General features: G+C 39.1%; 4 protein-coding genes across 5 annotated transcripts in view; 2 read left to right on the top strand and 2 right to left on the bottom strand.

Moving 5' to 3' along the window:
- The first annotated feature begins 686 nt into the window (after window positions 1-686).
- Window positions 687-3032, top strand: LOC6634859 (heat shock protein 68). Its single transcript, XM_002058613.4, has one exon. The coding sequence runs from the start codon at window positions 930-932 to the stop codon at window positions 2862-2864; it is 1935 nt and encodes a 644-aa protein (XP_002058649.1). The 5' UTR covers window positions 687-929; the 3' UTR covers window positions 2865-3032.
- A 910-nt stretch (window positions 3033-3942) lies between these two features.
- On the top strand, window positions 3943-8487 carry SMC1 (structural maintenance of chromosomes 1). The gene is made up of 11 exons (XM_002058612.4): window positions 3943-4448; window positions 4507-4655; window positions 4714-4882; window positions 4949-5971; window positions 6031-6600; window positions 6670-6925; window positions 6989-7293; window positions 7350-7456; window positions 7517-8020; window positions 8083-8260; window positions 8323-8487. The coding sequence occupies exons 1-11, from the start codon at window positions 4050-4052 to the stop codon at window positions 8383-8385; spliced, it is 3723 nt and encodes a 1240-aa protein (XP_002058648.1). The 5' UTR covers window positions 3943-4049; the 3' UTR covers window positions 8386-8487.
- Window positions 8488-9938: 1451 nt separating this feature from the next.
- The window catches only part of eIF4EHP (eukaryotic translation initiation factor 4E homologous protein), a 46394-nt gene continuing 32894 nt past the window's right edge, over window positions 9939-23438 (bottom strand). The window contains exons 3-4 of one of the 2 annotated variants that reach the window (XM_070207263.1): window positions 10429-10577; window positions 9939-10145 (exon numbers count right to left, since the gene is read on the bottom strand). In XM_070207263.1, coding sequence (XP_070063364.1) covers window positions 10121-10145; window positions 10429-10577 — 174 coding nt within the window. In that variant the 3' untranslated portion in view covers window positions 9939-10120. Of the gene's footprint in view, window positions 10146-10181; window positions 10340-10428; window positions 10578-23438 lie in introns of those variants that run through there. The other variant, XM_070207262.1, reaches the window with a different exon arrangement.
- The window catches only part of Syx1A (Syntaxin 1A), a 41382-nt gene continuing 30180 nt past the window's right edge, over window positions 12237-23438 (bottom strand). Inside the window, exon 3 of the mRNA XM_070207261.1 lies at window positions 12237-14878. The gene's annotated coding sequence lies outside the window, so the exon portion shown is untranslated. The remainder of the gene's footprint in view (window positions 14879-23438) is intronic.

Genomic DNA, 23438 nt, shown 5'->3' with positions numbered 1-23438 from the left:
CTCTCTAAAAGGGAAACGGTATGGCAGCCTTACCAATGGAATAATATACATACATACATATGTAATAGCATTTATCATTAAATTCAAGTTAAACAAATTGAAATATCGAAGAGGTTAATGTCGCGATGCAGCTCTCCGTCGAAAAGTCACGAAAGAAAACTTATTTTCACTACGAATATAAAGTTCACTTGTACCGCATTACCCAAAATGCCGCCAAAATATTTACCAACAACGATTGGCATGGGGAAAGATTAATTGCGCATTTTGTTTGACGTAGTACGGCTGCGCAACTGGAAGACGCAACATTCCAATTTCTCAGGGGAGCAGGGCAGAGCAAATTTTCGAAACGCATTAAGGCTCGTTGCACTAAATAAATAATATCATATTTATTCTCAAAAAAATCAAATGTCGTTGATTTCATACGCACTGCCAGTCGAAACTCAAGCAAATAATTGGCAGAAGGCATTTGCCGCGCATTATATATTGGAAGTCGTGCGTGTTAAAAGCAGTCGTTCCCCTTCACACAACAAACACACCACATACATACATATACGCCTATAAAAAACACTGTCTGGCTCGCTCGCACTCTCTCGAATCGTCTGGAGTCAGTACTCTTCTATTGAGGGGAATCTCGAATATTCCACCACACAGCGTCAGAGTATAAATAGCAGAGAAAATTTTCAGCTCGTCACATTTCATAGCAAGCAGTCGTAGTGGAAACATCAAGCGAACCAAAGAGAAGCTAAACAAGCTAACCCATACTCAAAAGGGTACCATATTAGAATACATTCAGAACAGTTAACACAAATTAAATAAGAAGTTAAAGTAAAAGTAAAAGTAAAAGTTAAACGGTTGAATAAAAGTACAAGTACAAGTACATCAAAGTAAAACAACAGTTGGTAAACCGAGAAGAGAAAGAAACAGCCAAGATGCCGGCCATTGGTATTGATTTGGGCACCACGTACTCGTGCGTGGGTGTCTTCCAGCACGGCAAGGTGGAGATAATAGCCAACGACCAGGGCAATCGCACCACGCCCAGCTATGTGGCATTTACCGACTCGGAGCGGTTGATTGGAGACGCGGCCAAGAACCAGGTGGCCATGAATCCGAAGAACAGCGTCTTCGACGCGAAACGTTTGATTGGACGCAAGTTCGATGATCCAAAGATTCAAGATGACATGAAGCACTGGCCATTCAAAGTGGTCAACGACTGCGGAAAGCCAAAGATGAGCGTCGAGTTCAAGGGCGAGGAGAAGCGCTTCGCCCCAGAGGAGATCAGTTCGATGGTGCTTGTAAAAATGAAGGAGACAGCCGAAGCATACTTGGGCACCACCATCAGAGACGCCGTCATCACGGTGCCTGCCTACTTCAATGATTCGCAGCGTCAGGCCACCAAGGACGCCGGTGCCATCGCCGGGTTGAACGTGCTGCGCATCATCAACGAGCCCACGGCTGCGGCATTGGCCTATGGCCTGGATAAGAATCTCAAGGGTGAACGCAATGTTCTAATATTCGACTTGGGCGGCGGCACCTTCGATGTCTCGATTCTGACCATCGACGAGGGCTCTCTGTTCGAGGTGCGGTCGACTGCTGGAGATACACATCTTGGAGGCGAGGACTTCGACAACAGGCTAGTCAACCACTTCGCTGACGAGTTCAAGCGCAAGTTTAAGAAGGATCTACGCTCCAATCCACGAGCGCTGCGCCGCCTGCGGACTGCCGCCGAGAGAGCAAAGCGCACCTTGTCCTCAAGCAGCGAAGCCTCGATTGAGATCGATGCCCTGTTCGAGGGTCACGACTTCTACACAAAGATTAGTCGGGCGCGCTTCGAGGAGCTGTGCGGCGACTTGTTCCGGAGCACACTACAGCCGGTGGAGAAGGCTCTAAACGATGCCAAAATGGACAAAAGCCAGATTAACGACATTGTTCTGGTAGGCGGCTCCACACGCATTCCAAAAGTGCAGAGCCTGCTACAGAACTTCTTCTCCGGCAAGAGCCTCAACCTGTCCATCAATCCAGACGAAGCCGTCGCCTATGGCGCCGCCATACAAGCTGCCATACTTAGTGGAGACGAGAGCAGCCAAATCAAGGACGTGCTGCTGGTCGACGTGGCACCTCTCTCATTGGGCATAGAAACAGCTGGCGGAGTGATGACCAAACTGATTGAGCGGAACAGTCGCATTCCCTGCAAGCAGTCAAAGACCTTCACCACATACGCGGACAACCAGCCCGCTGTGACTGTCCAGGTGTTTGAGGGCGAGCGCGCCATGACGAAGGACAACAACGTGCTGGGCACTTTCAACTTGACCGGCATACCGCCAGCGCCGCGCGGTGTCCCAAAAGTGGAAGTCACTTTTGACCTGGATGCCAATGGCATTCTCAATGTGAATGCCAAGGAGATGGGAACCGGCAATGCCAAGAACATTACCATCAAGAACGACAAGGGTCGTCTTTCGCAGGCCGAGATTGATCGCATGGTTAACGAGGCCGAGCAGTACGCTGAGGAGGACGAGAAGCATCGCCAGAGAATCGCCGCCCGCAACCAGTTGGAGAGCTACATCTTTGGCGTGAAAGAGGCTGCTGAGAATGCTGGTGACAAGATCCCCCAGTCAGACCGCAGCAGTATCCTGGACAAGTGCAGTGAAGCCATCAAATGGCTCGATGCCAATACCACAGCGGAGAAGGAGGAGTTCGAATACAAGCTGCAGGAGCTCACGAAATTCTGTAGTCCAGTCATGACCAAGATGCATCAGCAGGGCGCCGGAGGAGCGGGCGACGGTCCTCAAGCCTCGCACTGTGGCCAGCAGGCAGGAGGCTTCGGCAATGGCGGCTACACTGGACCCACTGTCGAGGAGGTCGACTAAAATAGAGGCAGTTATGAAAGAGATTTAAGTTTAATCAGTATTATAGTATAATGGGATCTCAACCAAAAATCTTTGTTGATTAAAATATGATTTATTTATGAATGTTACCTACTTATATATAATAGAATTTAAATATATTAAATAAAAACAAATTTGTTAAATGTGAAATGTTAACATTAATTTATTGTTAAGCTAGGATGCTGTAATAAGTTCATATTTTATGCTATGTTCATTTTTTTATCCTGTTGCAGCAAATCTGCGCAGCTGCCATCGTAAAAGCAGACATATCTGTAGCCCAGGGCGACAGCTTGGACGGCAGATAATCTTGCAAGCTTTCCTGTGGCACATGAAAACATAAGTTCGGTGTTTTCAAGTGGTTTTTCGCGACCAAATTGGAGTTTAAATTCAGCTTCGCTTGTAGCTGGACCCAGTGCTTTGGGCAAGTGGTCCGCTGGAATGTTAAGGCTGCCTGGGAATTTGAAAGTTTTTTCTATATCGACGGCAGATCTGACATCGATGTGAAACTTGCCCAACATACTCTTGTCAATAATTGGCGCTTTATTGCAGTAGGCGCAGTATGCCAAATAAGCGCCTTTTATACCCTGATTTAATGGAATTTGTCGTTTAACACGGCAAAAAATGGACGTCAACATATTTGTCTAAGTTCTATTTAAATTTAAATGGCAGTCGTGTCCTTATAAAATTTGAACAGATTATGAGAGTGGCCAGAAAATTATGAGGTGTAATATTTTTATCGAAAATAAATCGGGGCTTGTAGTGCTGTAAAATACTTGACAATTGTGAACTGATTTAAAAATCTTACCTACAATGTTATTGTATTCTTGCTAGTTTTGGTATTTTTTGCACATGCTTGTTTTATTGGAAGATATATTGTATAATATCTGGTATATAACAATTAAACTTAACCAATTAAATTTTAATTAAAAGAATTTATGTTAATATGGGAAAAAAAATGTTAGGCGGAGCATTACTCTTGCTCAGGTCGATAGCTATCGATAGTCTGAGTTGTTCGATTGTATTTTTAACTAGTTGGTATTTTTGCAACACTGAAATCAAGTCGCAGTGAATGGCAATCTGAAAAAGAAGCTTCTTGGCGCAAGAGCATCTTGGAAAAATTATTAAATATTGTTTTTATTGTGGTACTTACGTCTATAAGCTTGAACTATGGCTGAAGATGATGAAGAAAACGTGCCCAAAGCGCCGACAACAGCTGCACGCAAGCCAGAAGAAGACACTGCATTTCTTCAATTCATTGAAATGGAAAATTTTAAGTCCTACCGTGGCCACATTGTTGTGGGTCCTTTAAAGCAGTTTAATGCTGTTATAGGACCCAATGGTTCTGGTAAATCAAACTTCATGGACGCCATTAGCTTTGTAATGGGTGAAAAAACGTCGAGCCTGCGTGTAAAGCGCCTGAATGATCTAATACACGGCTCCTCCATTGGCAAGCCAGTGGCGCGCAGCTGCTATGTGACGGCTAAATTTATTTTGGATGGCGAGAAACACATGGATTTTCAGCGTGCCGTAATAAGCGGCTCCTCGGAGTATCGAATCAATGGCGAAGTATGTGGTGCACACATGTTTTCTATACAAAAAGTTAATTTTGCATGATTATTTCTAGAGTGTCTCGAGCAACACATACCTAAACAAGCTGGAGAAACTGGGCATCAATGTGAAGGCCAAGAACTTTTTGGTGTTCCAGGGAGCAGTGGAGAACATTGCCATGAAGACGCCCAAGGAACGCACCGCTCTATTTGAAGAAATCAGCGGGTAAGGCGCAAAGCAAATAAATAATATATTTCATTAATTATTTGATTTTGATTGCCAGGTCTGGTCTGCTGAAGGATGATTACAATCGGCTAAAGCAGGAGATGATTGTCGCTGAAGAGGAAACCCAGTTTACGTACCAGAAGAAAAAGGGAATTGCTGCCGAACGAAAGGAAGCAAAACATGAAAAAATGGAGGCCGAACGCTACACACGCTTGCAGGACGAATATGTATGCTCTATATTCAGATGTTTGAGAATTTGAATGTCAAGAATCCGTGCTATGCTTTCATTTTAGAACGAGAAACAAGTGGAGTATCAACTGTTTCGTCTATTCCACGTCGAAAAAGATATACAGAAGTACACTGCAGACTTGGAAGTGAAGCAGCAGGAGCTGAAAGCCGTTGAGCAACGCAAAGAGGCTGCCGACGAGATTCTGCGCGAAAAGAAAAAAGATGCTGGCAAAATAACGCGAGACTTGGCCAAAATAGATCAGGAGATACGTGAATTTGAGACACAGCTAAATAAACGACGTCCCTTATACATAAAAGCAAAGGAAAAGGTGACGCATTGCAAGAAGAAGCTGGTGTCCCTGCAAAAGACACTGGAAACAGCGCGCGAAGCGGACAATGCCCATCAGCAGGACATACAAAAACTGGAAAAGCAACTCAGTGATGTGGAGGCATTGAAAAAGCGTTTCGAAGACGAAATCGAAAACGAGTCGCAACGTCGTGGCAAAAGCGTCAACATGGAGGAAGGACTCGTGCAGGAATACGATCGGCTGAAACAGGAGGCCGAAGCAACTGCCACACAGTATCGCTCCGAGTTGGACTCGGTCAACCGTGAGCAAAAATCTGAACAGGATACGCTTGATGGGGAAACTAATCGCAGGGCGTCCGTTGAGGAATCGTACAAGAAGCTCTCGCTGCAGCGTGAAGAAGCTGTAAAGCGCCGCGATAAGCTTATGGACCATATAAAATCCTCTCAAGCCGCTCTCGAAGAACAGAATCGCATAAAGGACGAGCTGCGACGCGATGTGGGCAGCTCAAAGGAGAAAATTGCCGAAAAACAACGTGAGCTGGAAAACGTTCGCGATCAGTTGGGTGATGCCAAGAGCGACAAGCACGAAGATGCCCGTCGCAAGAAAAAACAGGAAGTAGTCGAGCTATTCAAGAAACAAGTGCCCGGCGTATACGATCGTATGATCAACATGTGCCAGCCCACGCACAAGCGCTACAACGTGGCTGTTACCAAGGTGCTGGGCAAGTTTATGGAAGCCATTATCGTGGACACTGAGAAAACTGCGCGACATTGCATTCAGGTGGGTTTTTAGCTGGCATCTATGTTTTCTTTGTCTTATCATTTCTCTGTCTCCTGCAGATCTTGAAAGAGCAAATGTTAGAGGTGGAGACCTTTCTGCCGCTGGACTATTTGCAGGTTAAACCACTAAAAGAACGCCTGCGCAACATCAGCGAGCCGCGCAATGTGCGCCTGGTCTTCGATGTGCTCAAATTCGAACCGCAAGAGATCGAACGTGCTGTGCTTTTTGCTACCGGCAATGCGCTGGTCTGCGAAACGCCGGAGGATGCCATGAAGGTGGCCTACGAAATAGATCGATCACGATTCGATGCATTGGCACTGGATGGCACATTCTATCAGAAGTCTGGCCTCATCTCTGGCGGCAGTCATGATTTGGCACGCAAGGCAAAACGCTGGGATGAAAAGCATATGGCTCAGCTCAAGATGCAAAAGGAACGCCTCAACGAAGAGCTGAAGGAGCTGGTCAAAAAGTCGCGCAAGCAAAGTGAGCTGGCAACAGTTGAGTCACAGATTAAGGGCCTCGAGAATCGTCTGAAATACAGCATGGTGGACTTGGAGTCATCGAAAAAGTCCATCAGTCAATACGATAACCAGTTAAAGCAAGTGCAAACCCAGTTGGATGACTTCGGGGTAGGTGCTACACAAATCTTACCAAATCAAATCCAAGTTTTGTAACCTGTCAATTTATTCCGTTCGTAGCCAAAGATCAACGAAATTGAGCGTCGCATGCAAGATCGAGAGGAGCACATACAAGAGATCAAAGAGAACATGAATAATGTGGAGGACAAGGTGTTTGCCGCCTTTTGTCGTCGACTAGGTGTGAAGAACATTCGACAGTACGAGGAGCGTGAGCTTGTCATGCAACAGGAAAGAGCACGCAAACGTGCCGAGTTTGAGCAACAAATCGATGCAATTAACACTCAGCTGGACTTCGAAAAGCAAAAGGACACACGAAGTTGGTTAACTAAAGTTAAAAGTGTCTAACATTACATTTTAAATAAATTATTACGTTTTATAGAGAACGTCGAGCGATGGGAACGCAGCGTACAGGATGAGGAAGATGCATTGGAGGGCCTCAAAGCCGCTGAGGCGCGTTATTTGAAAGAAATGGATGAGGAGAAGGAGAAAATGGAGAAGTTCAAGCAGGAAAAGCAAGCCAAGAAACAGGCAGTCGATGACATGGAAGAGGACATATCTAAAGCACGACGAGATGTTGCCAACTTGGCCAAGGAAATTCACAATGTGGGCAGCCAAATGTCTTCAACGGAGTCCAAAATCGAGGCCAAGAAAAACGAAAGACAAAACATATTGCTACAGGCTAAAGTATGTGCGCAAAAAGAACATTCCAATTTGTATTAACAATGTTTCTTACTCCAAAGACGGATTGTATTGTGGTACCCCTACTGCGCGGCTCGCTGGACGATGCAGTGCGGCAAAGTGATGTGGATAGTGTGGAACCATCAACGTCAACGGTGCACGATAATCTGTGAGTATGCCAACTCGTGCAGACCAAAAGTCTTAACCATCTAATCACATTTGTCTCCAGCATCGAGGTCGACTATCGATCATTGCCACGCGAGCTGTGCAAACTGAAGGACGACTCCGCCTTCAAGAAAATGAATGAACAGCTGCTGAAGGATCTGCAAAGCAAACTGGATGTATTGGAGCGCATACAGACGCCGAATATGAAAGCAATGCAAAAACTGGATCTTGTTACGGAGAAGGTGCAGTCGACAAACGAAGAGTTCGAGAATGCCAGGCGAAAAGCCAAAAAGGCAAAAGCGGCATTCGAAAAGGTGAAGAACGAACGCTCATCACGATTCGTGCAATGCTGTCAGCATATATCCGATGCCATTGACGGCATCTACAAGAAACTGGCTCGCAATGAGGCCGCCCAGGCGTACATTGGACCCGACAATCCCGAGGAACCCTACCTAGATGGCATCAATTACAATTGTGTGGCACCCGGCAAACGTTTCCAGCCCATGAGCAATTTGAGTGGTGGCGAAAAGACTATAGCTGCTCTGGCACTGCTCTTCTCCACGCACAGGTGAGTCGGAGTCTATAAAAGGCGTCAGGAAAATAACTGATCTTCATTATTTGTTTGCGTAGCTATCATCCCGCGCCGTTCTTTGTGCTTGACGAGATAGACGCCGCTTTGGATAACACAAACATCGGCAAGGTCGCCTCCTATATTCGGGATCATACGACCAACTTGCAGACAATTGTCATATCTCTCAAGGAAGAGTTCTATGGTCATGCTGATGCGCTGGTTGGCATCACGCCAGCGGTATGCAATATAGTTACTTGAACCTCCAAAAAACTTTATATACAAACATTTTTATTTTGCAGGAGGGCGATTGTCTCATATCCAATGTCTACATAATTGATTTGACCAGCTACGAGGACAAATGAAGAGTTGATTTTTAACCGAGCTTAGATTAAGTTTTTATTTATAATCGAACCAGCAGACAGAAGAACTACAATTTCCATTCAATAAACCAATCTCTAATTTTATGCCTAGACGATTTAAGAAAGTGTCGAAGAAACTGTTTCTTGTAAATCTGTTCAAATTCATTAGCTTGATCGACTTTTTGAGCTCAAATTCATTTTCAAGTAGATCTGTGACAAGTCATTTATACTTTGCTCAGTTTTTATAGTGATCGGTTTTTATAGACTAATAGCAGAACAAGCATATTTCTTTGAATGCAAGTTCAAATCATAAACTTCTATAAAGAAAATAAGCAAAAAGTGCAACTATTTACGATTCCTGAACTCTTTGGATAATGTCCTAGTCCTACTCTGCGTGCAGTCCATATAGATTCTATGTAATAATATAATCTATCAGATATATATAGATTATATCTATAAAATGTAAACTATCACCCAATTTGAAAGACATTTTCATAAATATTTAGGAACACGTTTTTGGATGACCTTTGTTAAAGTAAAGCTCCATTTGTTTTTTAAAGAGAATATTCATGATGTGCTCACATTCGATTTAGAAAATGCATTTTATTTTGAAAATAATGTTCTGCAACTTTAATAGTTTCCTTTATTGGACTTCTGTCGGTTGGTTGTACTTGATTTTGATTGTGAAGAAAATCGTGTGTATGTACGGTGAAAATGGGCGTGTCTGTGTGTGTGAGGGTGTGTGCGTTTGCGATCGGGTGTATGTGCCATACATACTGGGTAGGTATAATACACATATTCATATGTAAAAACAACTAGGTATATTTTGGTTTTTTTTTTTTTGTTTCAGTATTTACTTTTTCGGTTTTTTTTCTTCTCACTTTTCTTCAATGTAAAAAACTTGTATTTTTTTTTTTTTTTTGTTGAACAAAAACAAACAATTTGATTATTCGGTTTTCATAAATTTAAAATAATCATTTCAAACAGATAATTATCGTAAGTCCTAGCTGGTGCTGTCTATATCTTTGTCTTCTTCTTCTTCTCCGTCGTCTGGGCGAGCTGTAACTATCCGAAGCAGCACAATTGTGTGTGAGGGGAGGGGGGAGGGAAGGCGGGGCGGTGTGGGTGTGGGTTAAAGTTAAATCTATATTACACAGCATAGAAAAAATATTAGAAAACTATTTTGCCAATATACGATTGCTTTAGACGTTTGGTTAAATGTTCAGCTTATAATTTGAATTTGAGTTTCGATTGAATTCGATTTTGATTAAATTGGGAATGGCTAATGTAAACTTTATACATACAAACTAAAATATTTATGGCGTTTCATATATACAACTCTGGCTTTGTAAACTTGTTGAAAATACAAAGATTTGTATTATTTAGCGCTTAAATATTAACTGACTGTCTTGCTATGGTTTTTCGGGGTTCGGGATTAGTCTTTACGGTACTTCATATATCGTATTTCCATTATCAACATCATCATTATCATTGCTATAATTATCATCAGGGGGCTGTTTTGTGCTCGTCGTTGTTGTTGTTGTTGTTGTTGCTTGTGTTGCGGTTATTGCTTTTGTTGTTGCGGTTATTGTTGTTGTTGCTTTTGCTGTTGTTGCTGTTGCTGTTGCTGTGTGTTGTTGTTGTTGCTGTTGCTGTTGCTCCATTTGCTAGCGACTAAATCATCTGTTTGTTTTCTTATTGTTTTTGTTTTGTGTTTGTTGTAATTATTCACTGAATTTCAGCTTTTCAATGCGCCTTTATTACTGCAAAATAGAAGAAGAAAATTGCATTAACGATTAGCTATCTATACAAATGAAGTTGCCCAAAAATGTGACCAATTGCTGCCCGGATCATCATCAGAACATCATCAGATCATCATGGTTATCGTCAACATTGCCAGGCTCTGATATTTCGCGTATTTCTATTTGGCAACTGTTTATTTAGAATACGATATCGACTGTGGGGCATGCATAGACGAATGTTATTCGATTGCGTGTTACGATATACGATATTCGTAATGTATGACCGTAAATGTATAATACGTACATTGAAACGTATTTAAGGCTATCACAGTGTATCTTATACTCCATTGCAGTTGTTAGAGGTATATTTAATATCCTGCGTAACGTATCACGGATACGTGTTGTACTGGTCATATCAGTGGCAGTCCGATTCCATACTGATAAGCTATCCTCCTGCGTGAACGTAAATGTAAACGTAAATGTTAATGCAAATGTAAATGCGAATGTAAATGTTAATCTATATGTTAATGTTAAATTATGCCTGAAAGCAATATTTGTGCGCGCCTCGCAAGAAAGTTAAGGAAAAACTTGTCTTTTTTTTTTTGTTTTTTGTTAAATAATTTTTATTTTTTAATCAATGTAAGTAAATCAATTTGATGTCTGACCAATTGTGAAAATTATGACGAAATAACACAACAAATTTGTTTCAAACACAAAAAGGCGAAACAATTATCATAATTTCAAAATTGTTCATTTGCTGATTTTTGTTTCGTTCGTTTTTATTTTAATTTTTTATTTATTTTTTTCTGTTCGGTTCGGTTATCGCACTTGAAATTTGTTGACTCGCTTCTCGTTTTTCTCTCCTTTTATTTTTATTTTTATTTTCATTTTTTTTTTTAATATAATTATGTATGTATATAAGACTAACACTTAATTGTAATGTTTATTTGTTACTTTCAATAATTAACTAAATTTTCTAAAGAGGAAAAAATATAGATGCAAGTATGTTTTTATAATATGAAGTTTTATACGGCTCAACTGACTTTTTCTTTTATCATTTTTATATATATATATATATATGTTTTGTTGTTTTTGTTGTTTTTGTTGGTGTATTATGTTTTATTTAGTTTTTAAACATGTTTAACAATTATCGAGTATTTGAACCGTTTTTTTTGTTTTTGTTTTTCTTTCTTTATTAGTTTATACTTTTGTTATATAATAATTTATAATAAGTAAGTACAGTTTTGAAGTTTTGATTTAATGTTATAAGTATGTGTTATTGTGTGTGTGTGTGTGTTTGTGTGTTTTTTTGTCGTGGATGATTTTCTTTCGCTTTTTATTTATATTTGTATATATGTTAAATGTGTTATGTTAAGTGTTTTATGTTAAGTGTTTTATGTTAAATGTTTCACGTATGTCTCTATATTTATTATATATATATATATATATGTGTATATCTGGAGGCGTGTATAGGCTTTAATTTTGCGAATTGTTTTAAACGCTTTCCAATTGCACATTGATATTTTAATATTTTGTAAATATTAAATACATTTTGAGCGGCAATTTCGGCAATGCTCGACTCGCTAATTCATTTATTTGGACTAAATATATATATATATATATAGGTTGTATATATATTTGTTTATTTTGTTTTATATATATATATATATATATATATATATATATATATATGGTAGTATAATTAAAATATATATAAATACTCATTTATGCTCATGTTAATTGTTTTCTTTTATCTTTACTGTGTTCCACTTGTTAATCATGTTTCTCAGTATTATTGCTTTTTGAATATACATACTCATGCATACATGACTCCCCCCTCTCCCGCTCTCTCTCTCTCTCTCTCTCTCTCTCTCTCTTTCACATATCTCATTCGTTTATTTTATTTATTTAATTATACTGTGTGTGTGTTTGTGTGTGTGTGTGTGTCCGTTCTCTGTGTGCGTGGTGGGCACAGTTGCCTGCCATCTGCCGCGTGAGAAACTGTTCCTAGTTGTTAGCTGCTAACTGTTCTTGCTCTTTTATTGCCGTTCATTTTTGCATTTATTATTTTTATTACTTGGTTTTATATATTTTTTTAATTTTATAAATTTCTTTTATGCCGTTTTTTTTTTTTACTGATTGCTGTCTGAGTTTTTGAAATGCTTCGATATGCCTGGAATTATTGTTGGAGTAACTGTTCCCAATGCGCATTCACATGTTTTACATTGGGCGAACACATCGTCATCATTATCATGCTCTCATTATCATTATCATCATCATTATCATGTTGCATACGTGCGCAGCCTAAAAGAATTGTGTAATGTGTGCTGTGCTGTGCTGCAAAAACCCGGTCGCAGGCCGAGAAGAAGCAGAAGAAGTTGATTCTAATTGGAAATCTCGGCCTGGGAACAGTTTTTGTATCTATTGTTTAAATGGGCACACTTCTCTCTAGAGAATTAACGCTTGAATTTTATTCAATTTTAAAGTACACAATTTTTACGAGTCTGAAACAAATATCGGTTTTTTTTTTCACTTTGTTTTTTTTTTGGTTTTTTTTTTTTGGGCTTTCATGAAACTCACATTCTATGCATTTCAATACGTCATATAATTGTATTTTGTGTTTGTGTGTGTTTTTTTAATCAATATTTTTTCGATTTTTTTTTTTATATTTTGTTTAAATTTTATTTTAAATATTTATGCATATAAATATTGAAATTATGTAACTATTTAATTATATTAAAATTCTAATTTTTATTAATTGAACTTCTGCGCTTAAATTGTTTGTTTGTGTTTTTTTTTTATTTTTTTTTATATATGTTTTTAATGTTAAATATATTTTCGATTTTTTGTTTTTGTTGTGTAATTTGTACAAATTATATGCTGGGCTTGATTGAAAAACAAAAAAAAAATAAAACGGACAAAAATTGTTAACCAAAATAGAATTATGTATATTTGAATAATCGTATTTTTTTTTTAACTTATGCTAAGTTAAGATTAACAAAATAAATAACAAAAAATCTAATGTTTATATTGAGTTTTTTTTTATAAGGCGAAGCAAAAACAAATTCATAAAACTTTCCATTTGTCTTTAAAGTAATTGTTAATTGAAATTGTTGCTGTGTTTTTTTTTTATTTATATTTTTTTTTCGGGGTTTGGCTTGTGTGAAAAGTGGAAGAAATGCGATTTACATAGAAAACTAAAAAATATATTATATATATATGTAAGCCATTAACAGTTATAAGTACAAGATAATAGATATTTTTCTCTAGAAATAATAGAACGTCTCAATAATTCATTATAATGTACAAATTTTGCAATTGGTTGGCGAAGAAAACGTGCATTGAGTAAATCGATTTTGAACAACAAGGCTGCATTACAGTATATATATAAATATATATATATATATCAATATCTGGATCGGGCTTGGAGCCGATCTTATAGTATAGAGTAGAAAATGACACACACACAGAAACTAAATGAAGGACAATTGCATAAATTTTGTTGTCATCGAGAGATTTGACGCTAAATTTTGTTACACATAATATTACGATTTTTTATTTATTTATTTGTTTGTCAATTTCAATTGTTTGTTTAACTAATTGTTTATTTTCGCACAACATTTACATTGTTTATTTGTTTATATGGCAAGCTAAATTTGAAAAATTTACAATTCGCTTTTCGACAATTTCGTATAGATTTCAAAGTTTTTATTTTTTTATTATTTTTTTTAGTAGAAAAACGCATTTCGTTTTTTTTAATTTTGTTTATTTTTTTTTTGTGAAAGATTTCGGTTTTATTAATTTAAATTTGTATGTTTATGTGTGTATTATTAGATTGTAATTCAAAAATCTACTTAAGAAAATTGTTTTTGTTTTTTGTTTTTTTTTTTATGTGTTGTTGGTTAACATTTTGTTTAAAGTAGTTTGTTTTCTATTTATATATATATATATATATGTATAACATCACATTATAATAATTACTAATTAATAGTTTTATTTGTTGTTTTTTCTTTTCTTTTCTTTTCTTTGTTTTTGCATTATTCTTTATAAATGTAGTCAATGCACAAATACTAAATGTCGTAATTATATTTTGTTTGTTTATTAAATTTTGCAAAAAACGTATAATTTGTTTATAATTTGTTTTGTTTAATGCTAACAGTTTTTGCTGCTGCTGTTTGCCTATTGTTGTTGTTATTGTTACACAGAATTTTTAGCATAATAATAATTATAATGACTATTTACAAGCAGCTAAATAATATACATATATAATATATGTAAACTTGTTGTTGTTGTTGTTGTTGTAATTAGATGCTAGATTAGTTAATTGAGAGTTTGTTGTTGTCGAGCGACAAAACATTGCACGGGCAACACGTGCCACGAATATTTTCATAAGAGCTCCTTCGCCCGATTCCAGCTACCCAAAATTAAATCAACCGCCCCCTCCCCCATCTCTCCCATCGCTGCTCTCATCGCATTTTGTAAATGGCCAATTGCTAAGCTTCCAACTTGGTTAAACTTAATTTTCCAACTGTGGGCGTCTAGCTGGTTGCGGACGAGTTCGACGTGGGCGTGACATCCCATTCATTCGCCCAGCTCCGCGTTCCGCACGCGTTAATTAGTCAGCAGCAGGCTCTTCTCCTTGTTCGGGCTTCTGTTCCTGCTGCTGCTCCGACTGGATCCTGGCACACACCTGACTGGCGCTACGTGACCGTTGCACCTTCTGGTTGGGCTGCCTTTTTCAGCTTGGGCTTCATCTGCAAGCGAAATATGAATAAAACGAATGAGTTGAATTTACAATTGTTAGCAAAAGTTTTGCCTGTTTTGCCTCTGGCCAGTGCCTCGTGACCACCCACAATCCCCCTCCCACACAAAACCCTAGAAGAGTGCGCTGCATTGCTCTGACCGCAAAACTAACTGCAGCCCCAAAAGCAGGCAATGCGCCAAACGAGCTGCGGAAACGGAATTATGAATGTGGCCATGTCTGTAGAGACGTCTGTGTGTGTGTGTGTGTGTGGGTGTGCTTCAAATAGGTCAAGCAACAGGATATTGCAACCCTCACATTCCAGCCCACACACAAGTGGGTGTGCGTGTTCGCATGCGTGTGTGTGTGAGTGTGTGTGTGTGTGTGTGTGTGTTTGTGTTTGTGTCGACAACTAAAGCATTTCCATTCTCAGTTTATCTGTGGTCGCATACCCTACACTTACCCGACAGGGCATACTCGAAGCATACCAAAGTATTGAAGTTTTTGTTTCATTTTATAACCTATTTAATTCCAAACGTTTACGAATGACACGCAAAGCAGAATAGAAGAATCCAACATCAATTTCGAGGAACTCTTGCAAACATCGAAGTTGGAAAGTCGTGCATTTTTTTACCCATTCGATTTGCCAGTCGCACGTTTACGAATACAGCACAAAAGAAGATATGAGAAAAATTTACCAAACAGGGCTTACTTGAATCTACCTATTGCTTCTCAAAGCTCATACTGACAATTTTAATCTTCATAGAATAATTTGTTTCCTGTTTAATTCTCAAAGAAGTCAATAAAACATTCACGAATGACGCGCAAAGCAGATTAAAGAACCACAAAAACAAGAACATTTACGAATTAGGCACAATAGAAAATATAAGAAACATTTATAGCAGACAGAAAATTTTCGAGAAACTCTCGAAAACGTCGACTTCTAAAGCTCAGGCATTTGCTTTTAATTTCTTTTTGCCAACTCGATTTCTAAGCATAAAGTTTACGAATGAAGCACAAAAGGGAATATAAGAATCAAATGATTTTTAATTATGCCTTTTAATTATAAAGTTTTTCCTGTTAAACACGCCAAATACAATAAAATACAATAAAGCTTTGCATATTCCATGCAAGTCGTTGAATATTCAAGCCCACTCGCAGCTCCCATCTAAAATGGGCTGCATAATGCAACGATTATCTCATAGTTTGGCCCGGTTGCCATTTGCTTTGTTTTCGAGTGGTTCTTGTTTCTTATTATGGCTCAGACAAATACGTACGTACACCCACTTCAAGTTGTTGGCCTGCGCGTGTTAGAATTTTCATCAATGGCTTTGGCGAATTTTCCATTTATTTAATTTGGCGGCGCCGTCAAGACAACCAAAAGATGACATCAGCTGTTGCTATGCGCGTTATTTGCGTCATCGGACGAGGACGACGACGACGACGACGACGACGACGACGACGACAATATCAATTTGGCATTTAGTTGGAATTCCAAGTTTAGCCCACGCAAACATAGACAGCCAGGCAACACCCACACACACCCACACACACACAAGCAGACAGACGCACAACCACGCCCAGGCTAAAATGCATTTGAATGCATCTCCACATCCAGGCAAATGACACATGGAATTTACGACGAATTAAAAAAGAAACCTATTAAACATTCCTTTAAATATTCACACTAAAATCTCTAAAGGCCTTTTTTTAAATTTCACTCCACATTTGCTTTAAGCAAATTTCGCAGGAATATTTACAGCCTTTTGCTGAAAACCTGTTCTGGATAATTTCAATTTGTTTTTAGACCAAACCGAAAGTCTGTGCAAGGGACTCAAAAGTGAAATTTAAAGCCTTAATTAATTAAAAAATGTTTAACAAAAAGTTCAGTTTCAATGCGAGACGAAAACTTTGTAGATGTTCAGTAAGGAAAATATCTGGTTGTGCGAAAAGGCTTTACGAATAGTTTTCCAACACTTAAACGCCGGACATAACCTAATTGCTTAGGTTATCGATAATCGATAACGAGCAAATAAATCGATAAATCAGAATTTAGTAGCCAATTAGCTTTACAAACTCAATCGTGCCTAAAAGAGAATTGGGAGAATGCAAATACTTTAGACTTGGCCCAATTTTCACACTCTCTGCATCTATTTACCAAATAAATAGTTTTAGCACGCCTCAAAGCTTGATAGATAAATTGTTTTTCAGAGAATTTGTTCTATAACTCGTTTGCACATGTGTGCACATTTTCCAAATAAATATTCATTTATGCATCTAATTGCTTTTAAGTACTTGACTGGGCATTTAAACGTTATCGGGAACGCGTTGACTGATAGATAACAAAGATGGAAATTCCGCCCCCCAATTTAGTCGGAAATGTCGATTGGCAAATCGCGTTCAGCTATTTTTGTTTGCAGCTCACAAATTCAATTATAAAAATAGCAACAAAATTCTGATGAAATTTCAACTGGAAGCGCATCGAATGGAAAGCTTGGCAAAGTGTCTCTCGAGACCAGAAGAGGAGGACTCCATAAATGTATATTAAAATAAATTAATATACAATATGTTATTGCGCATAGTATTTAATATCGTAAATCTATATTGGGATATTTAGTTTATTATTTTAAGTTTGACTGCATTTTCTTAAGTGGAATCATCAGTATAAAAGTTCAAAAAAGTTTAAGAGAAAGAAAATATTTAAGAAATGGAATTTTGATTAATATTGCTGCGCGGCATTTCCAAGAAATTCAAATCTTAAAATACCAGGAACATGCCCTGCGAATCGGGCAATCCGAGGCAGTTTTCCACGTACTCAAAGCGAGTGAGTGAGATTGACTGCAATGGGACTGCCAAGGCCGGAGAAGAGGAGAGCAGAGGAGAGGAGACCATCAATGGGCGGCGCATTGACGGACCCTGACGTTTGACATGACAGTTTAATTGAGGGGCAGCTTAGACTCTTGCCGGCTGGGGAGCTGGCTGCTGCTCATCTCCAAGTCGATGTCAAAGGAACTGGATGCGGCCGGAATATGTAAATTAGTTCGATGCGCCGCGCAGATTGAAGGGGATTGGAGAGGATGGCAGTGGGGGTAGATTGGCACTCTAGGGCAAACAGTTGACTAAATTAAAAATTTATGACTTTGGTTTTTGGCCAACACAACAGAGGCTTAGCAACAGCTCGATTTGCTTTAATGGCATAATTTCGTGTGACTGTGCCAGGGATACAAAAGGATACATGGGCTAGCTTTTGATTTTGGTTGTGGGCGTGGCCGCCCAACCTCAACACTGTTAAAACAGGTGAACCGAACTGAGCTGAGTTGAATGCCAGCTAAATCTCTGCTTATCAAACTGTTTTGTTTGCACTGCCCGAGTCCTGGCGCGTGCTGGGGATTTGCGGCCCGGATTAGGATGTGAATGTGTGTGTTGGGTCAGCTGGCATCTAAATTTATGAGGTTCAAGTGAATGCATCCGAATTTCTGGTCAATGCAAATGGATAGAGGAATGCTGACCATGCCATACATACAACACAATCAGCGTGGACCTACTTCGCACAAACACACAATAAACAGACAGATATATATGTATATATGTGTGTGTGGGAAATCAAGGACATTGCGGGTTTGCAAATTGTGCCTGACGGACAACAAGGACCACAACAGAGAGCGGAAAGTGCACAGCCTCAACTCAACCCTCATGCACATTTGCAAATAGACAGCTGCACGCGTCCTGCTGGCATTAACGTATGCAAATTAGCAACAGGCCGCAGGCAAACTGGCAAAAGGGGGCGTGTCACACACACACACACACACACACACACATTACGCCCATTCATGTATGAATTCGTCGATATGAAACATCAATGTCATTCGCATGCAAGGGAATTTATCGCATTCTGCAATTAAATGCAGCCGCTGCAAGTCCTGTGATTTACGCTCAAAATTTTGACAAAGGACACGTGTGTTCGGTTAAGCAACTGCATTTATTTCTGGATGTCAGAGCAGTCGATGCTCTCACATATCAATGTTTTGCCAGCTCTATGCCAAAAACTAGACAGTAAATCGAATTACTATCAAGTGGAAGTATGTTAAATTAAAGTGCAACTTCACTAGAGATGCGCGGATGGAAGGGCGGAATGGGGGGGGGGGGGGGGGGGGGGTGTACCATGCAAATGGAAACTAGCAAAGTGACAACCAAATCAAATGGAGCATTGCGCTGATAAGAAGAAGAAGAACAGCAAACAGAACAACAATAGTTGCTGCCAGGCGCATGCGAATCCTGTACCACGCCCCCTCAAACCGCCCACTAGTACGCCTGGCTTCGGGCAATTTCAGTGTGCCCAGCGCACACGTAAACCAATTTTAACGGTTTAACTTCTTGCTTGGGTTTTAGCTAAGCGCCTCATCCACCACTTGCCTGTTTGCTACTCCGAATGTGTGTGTGTGTGTGTGTGTGTGAGTGTGCTTGTGTGTAACTGTGTGAGAGTGTGTGTGGATATAAAGCTCTGGCATGTTTGTTTACAATGCTTTATGTTTGCACAAATGACGTTCGCTTCTCGGACCAAGCCGCCGCCTTCAACTGCCATTATCCGCACACGCACACATGCGCCATCACACACTCACACACACACACACACACACACACACACATGCACTGTTGCGTACTCAAGTGCTTTTGGTGTCTATGCTTCGGATACCCTGTGAAGTCAGCTTGGCAAAAGCGAGCTGCTTGCTTTGTGCGACCGCAGAATATGTGCTTATTTATAGACCAGCTGATTAATGCCTTTAGTACAGCATCAATGCTCAGCTGTTAATTAATAATAGATTATATATTGTTACAAATCAGTTGTTCTCATCAGTTAAAGGATTTCTTTTAAAGTCTATTTAGATGTTGGCCATTGTCTCAAAGATTTACTGCCACATATTTGTTAATACTTTTCGCTTCTCCAGACAGTTCATCTAATGTTCTCTAGAGCCCACTTCGAACTGTATATGATATATTTAAGAGTAAAAGATTCGTCTTTTATGTTGAATCTAATCCTAATATACTTCATATTTATTGGGTAACTTATATTGCGAGCACTTTACCAAAACCATTCATGCTGATGAGTTTATGTGTACGCAAAAGAGATAGAACAAGCGAGTTATGCTGCATGTGTGTGCGAGTGTGTGTGCGAGTGTGTGCGTATGTATCTGTGACTTATTGTTATGCTGCCACAGTGCTCAATTTATGACTCGAGGTCGGCCATGGCCCCAAACCGAAACAAACTCCAGCAGCTCCAGCCTGGGTCCTTAAAAATAGACACAAGCCAACTGGCACTTTGGCCAGGGGGGGCGGCAAGTGGGGCACACGCTCTATGTAAAGTGCGTAGGGCAAAAAGAAAATAGAACAAAAAGTAGCAGCTCGTTGTCTAAGCCAACGGCTGCCATAAATACATTGGGTCTTAGTCTCTGGAGCACTCTCCACTCTGGGATTAAACTGGCAGCGTCTTAACTGGGCTATAGTTGAGCATGTTGAGCATGTTGACTGCCTCTTGACGGAATGGGTTGAGCCAGCACTTTGCCGGGGCGTGAGCTACGCCTTTCTCCCTCTACCTCATTCTCCCTCACTCGCCCTCACTCTCTCGCTCTTTCGCTGTGTGTGCGCTTTCATTAAAAGTTGCCAACTTATGCGATTTGCTTTAAGCCGCCCGGCCCGGTCTTGCTTTGGCCGGCTTCTGTATTAAATCAATTTTGTCTACGGGCTTTTAAATTGCTTTTCAAGCCTTGTTTGCCGCCCAAACGGGGGGCGATACTACGTTGGGGCGTGGCAGGCGATGTTTATGCAAAAATGTTGCATAAATTATGACAATGTGACAAACAAAAAATGTGCTGCATACTTTTTGGAAACTCAATTGTGCGCGCGTGTGTGTCGGTGTGTGTATGTGTGTGTTTGTGTGGCTGGTGACAAAAAGCATAAAGAAAAGAAAATAAATATATAAATAACAAAAAAAAAAAAACAGCTCGCTAATTTATTGGCTGCTGACGTCACCTGCTGCCTCTGTCGCCGCGTAGTTTTCACATTTTCTTTGTGCTACATTTTGCTTGAATTTCATTTCCAAATTAAGCACGTCTTTGCATACGCTTATCCACACACACCCACACACACACACAACAGGCCGTCATTTTGTTGTCATGTGCGTGTTGAATGCAAGTTTCCGATGAAAATAAAGCCAAACGAAAAGCTCATAAAAGGAGCACCCGGCAGGATAAGGCAATCTTTGGAGCTAATGGCTATAAAACACAAATTAAGGACAACAAAAGAAAAGCTCAAATTCAGCGTAGATTAGCTGAAACATAAGATACTCAGCATTTCAATAGATCGAGCTACGAAATTACATTCAACTCAATAATTTTGAAATCTGATAAGATAAGTAAATAAAAAGTTAATCTTAAGTTTCATTACATCTGATAATCGCATTATGATATTATTATATACAAATTCTGTGTAAAGAATACTTAAAAAAAAGAGGATTTTGAGCAATTGATTCCTAAACTAATAGCTAATACTGGGAAAAGTTTTAGGCTCTTTGCGCCTTGTACAGGGTATTTTAGTTTAGTCATCAAATGTGTAACGCACCAAAGACAGCATCTTTGACCACATAATAATATAATTTTTCATGGCAACGATTTATATCATTTAAGAGTTATAGCATAATTTTTGTTGAATGTAACATTTCTTTTCTAATGTGAAATACAACAACATTTGTCACATTTGCAAAAAATGTTGACATTCGCCCCGAATAATTCGCCGCGATAATTTATCGAATTTCGTATCGATATTAGCCAAAACTTGTATCTATCATTCCCAAAATAAATACTTTTTGTGAATCTTTGAAATAAGAGTGTCCAACTTGTTTATATTCTGTAACATTGGGTTTTAAATATATTCAGATTTAACTTTAACTGTCTATTATTCTGGCTGTAAACTAGTTTATTACAGCTCAGAAACCCGAATAGCTTTTGTTTTTGTTAACTTTTCATATAGTGTGTAAACTTTTTATGCTAATTTATTCCACTCCGTCGTTTTTTACAGGGTATAAATGCGAATATTATCGAAACAAGCAACGCAGGTTTTTTGTATATATTTTCTTTTTGTGGCCAAGTCAAGTTCGAAAGCTGGCAACTTTTATTACTCGCCGCCGATAATCAGGTTTTTGTATTTGATTTTAGAAGCCAGGCAAATAGACAAAAGAAACGGAAACGTGACGCAATCTAGCCAAGACTAGGGCGTACAGGATCGTTAATCATAAAATTTAAATGGAGTAGCAAACCGGAGACGCATTAAGTATACGTACGGAACATTAAGTATACGCCACGATTGCGAGCAGCCACTTGATAAGGGCAAGGGATGCCAGGTGGTAAAATCGATATGCACTAATTAATCATGTTTTGCACTGGTTGGCAAGAAATTACGCAAATCCAAGTGAAACCCTGGCTGGCTGAAGCCGCATCCAGCGTGAGAGCATTTAAATCATTTAATTGAATCATCTGTCGTATTTTGCATACCAAAATTTGCCGGAATGCCAAAGTTGAAAGCCTGCACCGCAGATTGATGTGTGTTGGGCACAAAACCTATACGTAAGTACATTTAAGAAATATTGCATGTTCCCAAAGCAATGTGCAATGTGTTTCAAATTGAATGAAGCCGTTTGTGGTCGGTCAACAGCTCCTTTGAGAAATAAATGCCTAAAGTCCTAGATCATTTATCTCAGTCTCTGTGCAGGATACAACAGCAGAAGCAGAAGCAGGAGCAGAGGTGGGGGCAGCTGTGGCCAAGCATTAAGAATTTGTTCAGATACACAGCAATAATTGAAGCTACTCAATTAGCCACAGGACGTCAGGACATTGTCACAGGACATTATCCTGATAAGATCTAGAAAGCTGCAAATTTGGCTGTGTATACTTTTATGTGTTCAAGACACGTCGGAAAATACTCAAGTATTTTGTTAAGTTATTTTTTTGAATGTATTTGAGAAGTGTTTCATAGCTAACTACTTCGGATCTTGCATTAAACAAGAGAATGAACAAGTGCTTCAACGAGGAAAACTTTCTTTCCAAATCAAAATAAAACTAACTTCTGATTGAGCTTACGCTCAAGGTAGAGCGTAAATAAATGTATATCTTAAACTTGCTGCAAACAAGTTTGTTATCAGTCGTAAATCCTTTAGTAAATATATTTTAAATACAAATTTCTCAAGCCTGCAACTTGAATTCGCAATATCTGCAGTTTGTTTACTTTCATTGAAAGCCTGCTTAATTTTAAACAATTCTTGAAGCTAGTTTGATTATCCAGTTTCAATAAACAACTTTGATTATATTTATTTGAAAGTTTTGTGCAATTGTTTTTGTTTCATCTATTTGAAAGCACGTCGCAAACTGACATCCACTGCTGAAATTTATTCATTAGGCACAGAATGAACTTTGGCCCAGTTTTTAATCCCTTGCTACATCTACTTATGTATGGCTAGTATACATAACACACACATATATATATATATATATATATTATATATATATGTTTCTGTACACTTCTGT

The sequence above is a fragment of the Drosophila virilis genome, chromosome 2 (genome assembly GCF_030788295.1).
Source record: "Drosophila virilis strain 15010-1051.87 chromosome 2, Dvir_AGI_RSII-ME, whole genome shotgun sequence".
Taxonomy (NCBI): Eukaryota; Metazoa; Arthropoda; class Insecta; order Diptera; family Drosophilidae; genus Drosophila; species Drosophila virilis.
The sequence above is the reverse complement of the archived record's forward strand: the minus strand, read 5'-3'. Positions and strand labels throughout refer to the sequence as shown.